The 8,359-nt window shown below is 42.1% G+C and overlaps 1 protein-coding gene across 1 annotated transcript; it reads left to right on the top strand.

Annotated features, from left to right (window-relative positions):
- Window positions 1-3,736: 3,736 nt before the first annotated feature.
- Window positions 3,737-5,348, top strand: LOC144406300 (uncharacterized). Its single transcript, XM_078102098.1, has 4 exons — window positions 3,737-4,678; window positions 4,789-4,850; window positions 4,955-5,032; window positions 5,135-5,348. Exons 1-4 carry the CDS (start codon window positions 4,424-4,426, stop codon window positions 5,142-5,144), a joined length of 405 nt encoding a protein of 134 aa, XP_077958224.1. The 5' UTR covers window positions 3,737-4,423; the 3' UTR covers window positions 5,145-5,348.
- Window positions 5,349-8,359: the final 3,011 nt, after the last annotated feature.

Genomic DNA, 8,359 nt, shown 5'->3' with positions numbered 1-8,359 from the left:
CAAAAAGTAAAACCACTGCAGACTTCGCTCCGTTGAATGTGAAGTAGAGAGTACAACAGTAGACTTTGAGACATACAATGAAATACAGCCTGCTTAGGAAACGGTTAGAAGTGGGCCAAAGGGAAGCAAAACACAAAGCATCTACTAAAGAACAAGGACACATTATGATGACTATCATGAATGTACTATGAGCTCCAGATACAAAAGGTCAGAACACGCTAATGAATTAGGCTTAAATGAGTTCCACTACGTGTTTTAATGCACAGGTTTAAAATTATTCAATTATACATGGCATAATTTTAATGTCAAGGCACACAGATGGGACTGAGGGGCGTGCTGAGGCATTTGAAATGTTTTATTGTCCAAAACTGAGGCCAGGCACCCAGATTAAGTGAATAATATAAAATGTATTGATGTAACCAAGCAATAGCCTAAAAAGGGCTAAATAACATTAGAAGGCACACTGTTGAAAAATCAAAGCATACATTTATTAATCCCAACGCTACAAATACATTATATATATTTTAAGAATCCTGTTGAAATTAGCAGAGCGATGACTACGGCTCCCTTTTGGTTTCTCTCTGGGTTCAATTTCATATTACTGTGATACATTTTGTATAGCCCTACAATCACACTTTATAATACATGCATATGCAACATCCTCTGTCCTTGGACCCTCAGCACAGAAAAAAGTCCCCCAAAAAAGATTCAAACACATCCAACACCCAGGCCAGTGCCCAAAGGCAATGAATGTAAGGGTCATATGGGTGACATATGAAGGTCAGTTGGTTGTTGAACATACACAAGGTAATTGGCGATGAGATTGAGGTGAGCTGCATGCAGCATTTGGGACAAAGAAGTGTTAATTCACTTGGCCCCATCCTGCTGACCGTAGCACTTTCTATTCCGCAACTAAGGTGCTTAATGTGATCTTAGAACCAGAGCTTCTGAATTCCTCACACGGCTCGATTATGCAGATGGGATCTGCTTTCATAGAGATATCAGAAAGGGTGTGACATAACGTAGTTCCAAATGTTTCATTATTACAACGTATTTAAAAGTAATTTAATACTTGTTTAAAATCCAATTCAGACATAAAGTAAACGGTTATTGTGTTGCATTCTAGCTGGTCTGCAGTTGATTTTGTTTTTATGTACTTTTGATACATTTGATTTGATTTCATTATTTACAATGGATTTAAGCTGTTGTTTCTTCTCAATCAAAAATAAGACTTGATTTTTGTCTAATAAAAATTCATCAGTGCATCGTACAAAATTATATATATATATATATATATATATATATATATAAATTATATATATATATATAATTATATTACACACATTTCTCTAATATTGTCAGGTAGAACAACTGATACAAGTGGCGCATGTGAGATGGTTTGCTTAATATGCTGGGTAAAACAATTGTATCGAATGTAGTCACTTGTATTATCATGTTCCTCAGTTTAAAATTACAATTCAGGTGAAAAATATACTAAATATCTGTTAAAACCAGTAATTTTAAATTATTGTATTCATAAAAAAACACAACATAACATGATGTATGGCACTACAATGCTCTCATTGGTTGACATCGCTCCCAAGCCAACACTGACTAACATCTCTCTGTCCTGTGACCAATCGTTTGTCTGTCTGTTTGCGTGTGTGTGTGTGTGTGTGTTCAGAGCGTTCAGAGCTAGTGAGCAAGGACTTTCAAAATAACAATGATTTTTAAAAACTGTTAACGTGCCATAAAATAGTTATCGGTGTGGATTAATACACACACATACATACACATATATATTTAGGATTCTTTCAAGTAGTAAAAGAGGGCATAATTAGCTCCAATTCCACGTCCTCTCTCTTTCTCCCCCACTGCTCTACTTGGCCCTGGTGTGTCCTAAGGGATGGAGGTAATTAGGACGGGAGGGGGGCTGATAGAAGGCATCTGTCCTAACACCTCATCAGGACAAAGCATGGCAATTTTGCAGCAGAAGGTTTCCCGCTCACTGACGCTGGATACTTGCAACCCTAAGGCGGAATAAATCTATTAACACAGGGAACAAAAACAACAACAGCTAAATAAATGTCAACAAACCGTTTTTTTAGTAACACATGCACACGCTCTTTATTATTTCTTGAGGTTGTCCCGTTTCTGGTTTTGCTTGCATGTATGCAACCTTGAAAAGGCTGACAAATTTGGTCCAGCAACATTTACACACGTTTACAGAGAAATAATTTACTTTGATACCCTATTGTAGGTTTATAAAATTAAAATAAAAGGCTAACTTGCTTGACCGTGACATCAATATATAGCATAAAAATGAAATATAATCTACTGGTTGTCTGATTAGTAGGGGCTGTGTAAAGTGCCGACACTAAGTTTTCCCCGACTGATATTTTCCCCTTTTGTTGCTTTTATAAGTGAAATCATTGTCAATAATATAATAAAGTTTCTGTCAAAGAGAAAAAAGATTTTTACAAACTAATGTATATTAATTCAAAACATATTGTGCATAAATATTCACTCCTTTTAAAGGGACTGACCTAATTCAACAGGAGGTCCAGTTAGCTGCTGCCAGCAGTGTCACATAGTGAAATGGAGATCACCTTATTGCAGTTAAAGTTTGTCACATGTTTTTTTTATGCCTGACTGATGTGATGGTGCGGTGGTCGCTCAGGTGGCCTAGTTTGGTGCAGCCATTCAGCAACAAAGGTTCCTCGAACAACCACTTTCCGGGAATCTCACTCGTGGCTGGTGTGTTTTTTAAAGTCTATCAACAGCACCAAGCTGTAGAACGATGCAAGTCCTGTAAAATCTGGATCTCTGGTTGGAGTCTTAGGTTGTAGAAGGAACAGCTGCTTATCGTAGCCCAACCGCCCAGCTCTCCTCAGCAGCAACCAAGGTGTGCGTCGGGGCGCCCCTCCTGATATGATGGTAAGGCGAGTCATTGTGCATTAGAGTTCCCTGTCCTATAAGGGAAGCCAATTCCATTTTGAAAAATGAGAGCACACTTTTCTCCCTCACCCTCTTCCAGTTCTTTCCCCCGCCACTGCATGAAAAGTGGGATTTTCGTCAGTATGCGTCACTGTAGATTGTCGTGGAATTTCAGGTTTACGGCTGTTCACGGCAATTTGCGGGCAACACTGAAAACTGCCGTAAATTGTCAGAAATTGATGAGGGCCTCCCTTGGCAGTTGTCCCCCCATGACCCCCCTCCTCCTAATTCTAGGGGAGGCTTTGACATGTAAATGAAAATGCTGTGAGCTAAACAAATGCAAATCAGGGTCGCAGAGGGAGTTTTAGCCCAGGTGACATTTTTTTAAAAGGTAAGAAAATCTCTGGTACAAATAGATCAGGCTCAGTAGCCTAATTATACACTCTTACATTTTGGCTTGAATTGATTTATTTAATTCAAATATGATAGATTACTGTGTACGCCATTAGCAATGGCAAATGTTATGTAAAAAAGATACACAAAATAACTTCTTTAAAAAATTTGTTTTAATCAAGGTAAAATGAGCATTCCATGCAAACAACATTTGAATCAGCATGAGGGGTCTGCAGATCAGTCTCCTAGAGCTCAACTACAGTGCATAGTGGCAGGACTACAGTGACCTTTTCTTTGTTCTTACTTAAATGCACAGAGGATGTATTAACCACACATCTTCTAGCAATGCGCTCAACTGGCAGAAATGATGCTGGGTATGACGTGTCTGTTACCTGCAAGGCCCAAACTTCTATTGGCTTTCCATAAAAATGTCTGTCCGGGTGGAGATGAAGCCAGGAAACTTGTGCAAGAACATGTTTAAATGCCGTACCCTTTGACCCAACATTAACAACTATAAACTGCTTTATAATGGCTGGTCATAGTTCTGCTAGAGGGTCAAGGACGGGTTCCTCAAACCTGTTAGTGTTTCCACACCACTTAGCATGAACACATGCTGACCTTTATGCTCTGCATCTATCGATTGAGTAAGTTACATTCATATATGTTACCCGTTTACATGTCATGGCAAAACAGTCAACCTCAGTGACACAAGGGTACATCTGATGATACATTGTCAACATTGCATGTCTGTCAGACTCAAGATTGTCTGGTGGAATGGAGAAAGAGGCACCACTGTACAGGTTTCTAGGGAAAGTCGTTCTGCTGACACCAAAAAACTGCTTTACATAAAGCATATCAGCTGTTTCAAAGTCCCAACCATTTGTCTTCCTAAAATACTGGTCCTTCCGTATAACAATAACCTCGTATGTGATTGGAGGACCCTTAGACTCCTCGTCCAATCACGTGTGAGGTCATAGGCATGACTCAGACAGCAGTACTTGCAAGACGAGCATACAAACAGACACGTGTGTTACTATATTCAGAAGAACTGTATCTCCAGTTCCTTTGTTTGGTTTTTGCTGCTTCGTGAATAATGGCGGGACGACGTCTCGCGTTCAACTCGCCTTCAACTCCTCTCCGCGGTCACCAACTTTCGGCCAGTCCGCAGACAGACGAGAAGAAGCTGCTGAATGCTCTCAGTGGATCGTCTCGTCAACTCCAACAACAAACTGCCGATATCAACGAGCGGTTTGCTCCACTGGAGCGTTCGGGACTCTCAGGTTTCTGTCCATGGAGGAGAGGAACCGACTCAAAGAAGAGGAGACGGGCGCACGATCCCACGATAGCGGTAAGAATACGTTCGATGACTGCTAGCTAAGCTAAAAGTAGCGTAGTAGCCTTACAAGTGAGCAGAAACAGCTTTATTAAAGTGTGTTTTCTTTGCCGTGTCGTTTACAGGAAGCGCTGCGTCGTCTTCACAACTCCGAGACGAACTACAGGCGCTACGAACCGGAGCAAGGGTCAGATTTAAAGAATATGCTTTCATTCTGCGCTATAAGGAAATATATACGTATAGATACCATAGGATGGATACCGATCATAACTGTACATGTTGTTTTCACAGACTAATCTCGCCTCATAATGACGCGGTGACGTCGTATTTGCTCCGGGAAAAGTCCAGATTTAGACGACGTCATTGTGTGTAAGTGACACTGTTTACTGTTTCTCCTTCCTTGTTAAATGTTACTGTGACTTGCGTTTGATTTTTTTGTATTCATACCACACTCATTTAATTGTTTTCCAGCCGCCTGTGAGACGGGACGCAGGAGCTTCAGGTTCAGGCGGAACACTCATTGCGAGCGGAAGCTGCGAAGGATTCAGCGCGGAGTCGAGCGAGAAGAAAGAGGGTCAGAGTTTATTTGCTGACTTGTTTCAGGTGCATTGATCGATGTGTTGTGTCCGTACGCATCGCACAGTACTGATTCATTGTTGTTTTTACAGCTGCTGGAATCCAGACAAAGTGTGCTGGCTGATGACGAGGTGGAACGCTGGAAATCAGCCGTAGAGCTCACGTCGGACGAAGAGGATGGCGTTGTTGGCGGGGTCTCGGGGTGGATTGTACGGTCGCCCCGCACACACGAGCCGCCTGCACAACAGACCTGCCTCGGAAAACACGGCGCCAGTGACGGTCTACAACCCAGAGGAGGCAAACGGACAGTTTACTGAGCTGTAGTTTTTAAACCGCCGTTACCCAAGTGTGGGCAGATCCTCACTTTGTATGTAGTTGTTGTTTGTGTGTTGTTAATAAAGCTCTTTCTTTGCATAAACATGTGGCAAATGTTCATTTTCTCTATAAATTCATTGATGTCCTGGTTGGAATCCTAATAATAGTGTAGTAGCCTACATAGGATAACCATGAAATGAATATACAGCATAATGAATATATAAATAAAACGAGGCGGGTGACCAATAGCGACAGATCTGCCAACCAATCACGAGTGATTGAAAGTTGTGGTTTCATCCAATCATGAACAAGGAAACTCACGCCTGGTCTGCCCAGGTGTGGTTTTGCTGCCAATCACGAGTGATTTTATTTGTTAGTAAGTTGTGGTTTCATCCAATAAGGAGTAAGGATATTCAAGCCCGCTCGGCCACCCGCGGTTTTGCTGCATTCATATGCTAATTCGGGCCATTTGCACCTCCGCCAGCTCTCCACCTACGTCATGGTTCGTTTCCGACAATTTGTGGCACAGACAAACGCGACATGCGCGGGTTGCAAATTGTCGGAAATTAGGGAGATTTCCGGGCGTTTACGGGGACGAAAATCTTACTTTTCATGCAGTGATTGACAAAATGATCAATCTTGGACGGACTGAAGTTCTCACAGGAGTCTTCTGATATCTTGAGACAGGGCACTGAACTTAGAGCAGAAGAAATGGCTTCTTTAAATGAGGTTACAGCGGCATCCGATAAGTGTCGACTGTAGAAACCCTTGGCAGGAGGAGGAGATTCCGGTAGTAGAAATTCTGGGGATGGCTCCTCAGAGGAATCCCGGTGACGCAAGTGGGTGGTGAGCAACGCGAGGCAGGCGGCAGGAACGGGGACAGCGAGATCTGTACAGAGGAACCAGGGTGTGAAGAGTGTGGATGTTAGAGTTCTGGAAGGACCACCGCAGGTTTGTTCAGCACACGTTTCTTTGATTTTCTTTTTCCGTCAACACATTTACATTTCCACACTCTCAGCGTCCTGCTCTCCCGTCTGATGACTCTCCTTATGCCGATCGCTCTTCCTGTGTCTTTTTAAAACATGGAGACAATCACAATCATTCATTTCTTCTAGCTGAGGCCAATTGCCTCCACCTGGGACCGTTCCCTGAGCCACTCCCCCTTTCTTTCCTCTCTGTAGCCGAGCCAAAACCACGCCCGCCACCACACAGGGTTAAACAGAACAGAACACCAGGAACACTCAAAGTCTTACTAGCCAGGATACGGAATCGAGTTACTACATAGGGGTGTGTAACGATCTGGCACTGGAGAAGTGGACAGCCTGGGTCTAAATACTAGAGGGGTGAATTGTGGAATGTGGATCAGCTGTGTGGGGCCGGATCAGGATGATTGGCCACGCCTCTTGTAGGTGGGGACAAACAGCACAGACAGACACACAGGGGAAAAGATACAAACACACAGGATGGGGAGAAACGGCTGTTGACCCATAACAGTCGCTTCATTTGAGCTGATATATTCCCCATTCAATAACCACGTTTCAGTAAGACAAAATATATCAACATGGTTATCTGATATTAGTTAACAGCTTTAGATGACAGAGATCTAATATTGAAATGTCCCGCTTTAATTCCTATTTTGTTGCACTATTGCATTATTAGTTTTAACTTTAATTAAGTTATTTACTATAACTCCTCAGTTGTTTACCTTTCATTTAGATAACTGTGTCTGTGGGGCAGACATGAAGCCTTAATGAAGAAGTTACCAGCAATGCCACCTACTTTGAGGAGTCTTGGTTCCCATAAAAAAAAGTTCTTTTATACCGGTTGGAGAACAGCATGGATCACGACGTAAGATCAAGATTGCATTTTTTTTAAATTTTAGACTAAAAACTAAAAAAGCAACTGCAATTATTCCTGTCCAGTTGGTATAAAATACTAAAAGAATTTGAAAAAGGAGTTTAACTAAGTAAAAACTGGGCCACCGGGAGGTTTCGTCAGTTCCTCTAGTTCAGCCACTTGTCCTGGGCTCTTCAAACCGTCTAGACACCACCACCTCGGTCCCACGTCTTCCTCTGGCGTTTTTCCTTTTTCCTAGTGCGCTTCCTCCACTGCTCGTTTCCGTGCCCTGCCCGCGTGCTGGGCCCTGTTCCTCTCCTTCTTTTAACAAAAGGCAAACTTAACTCCAGCAGAACCGCTACACAAAGAAACATAAATATTCTCAGTTTACACTTATATTAATCGCCCTGAACATTTCCATCATCATAATAATAATTCCAACCAACACATGACTATTATCTGGGCCATGGACACAAAAGCCTTTTAACCTTGTCGAACAAAACAGCTATGTTTCCATTCATGTAGTTTTATGAGCGGGTTAAAGTTGCATGAGAAAAACCTTTATGGAAACAGAAATGTAATCAACTTCCTGTTCACACTCACTTGAGCTGCTTTTTTGTCCTAATGGAAAAAGAGGATATTGAAACACCTTTGCCAAATAAATTCTGACCTAGAAAACATTTAACTGACATGTTTGATCAGCTTTCCACAATTGGGATAATCTCAGGGTGGGAAGCTTACTGGTTTCAACACCATCACCGTTGCCATATTGAGCCACTCATCAGAAGGATGCAGGAGATAAACCTTCCAAAGGCCAGCCTCACTCCTACACAGTTTATACTGTTTATTGTTACAAATAGGTCACGCCATTCCGTTTCAAAGTGAAATATCTTTTTTTGTTGTTTTGAAAGAATGCTTACAGGTCAGAGGAGCCAGCTGCAGCCGCTGACCTACTGTGGCTCGTCCACA

The sequence above is a fragment of the Gasterosteus aculeatus genome, chromosome 4, assembly GCF_964276395.1.
Source record: "Gasterosteus aculeatus chromosome 4, fGasAcu3.hap1.1, whole genome shotgun sequence".
Taxonomy (NCBI): domain Eukaryota; kingdom Metazoa; phylum Chordata; class Actinopteri; order Perciformes; family Gasterosteidae; genus Gasterosteus; species Gasterosteus aculeatus.
This window is presented reverse-complemented; position numbering and strand designations above follow the sequence as displayed.

What these genes read in the sequence shown, in the direction of transcription:
- LOC144406300 (XM_078102098.1), top strand. Translation starts at nt 4,424, where the DNA reads ATGGCGGGACGACGTCTCGCGTTCAACTCGCCTTCAACTCCTCTCCGC. An exon ending in CGCACGATCCCACGATAGCG is followed by an intron (nt 4,679 to 4,788) that starts GTAAGAATACGT and finishes TGTCGTTTACAG; the next exon opens with GAAGCGCTGCGTCGTCTTCA. An exon ending in CGCTACGAACCGGAGCAAGG is followed by an intron (nt 4,851 to 4,954) that starts GTCAGATTTAAA and finishes TTGTTTTCACAG; the next exon opens with ACTAATCTCGCCTCATAATG.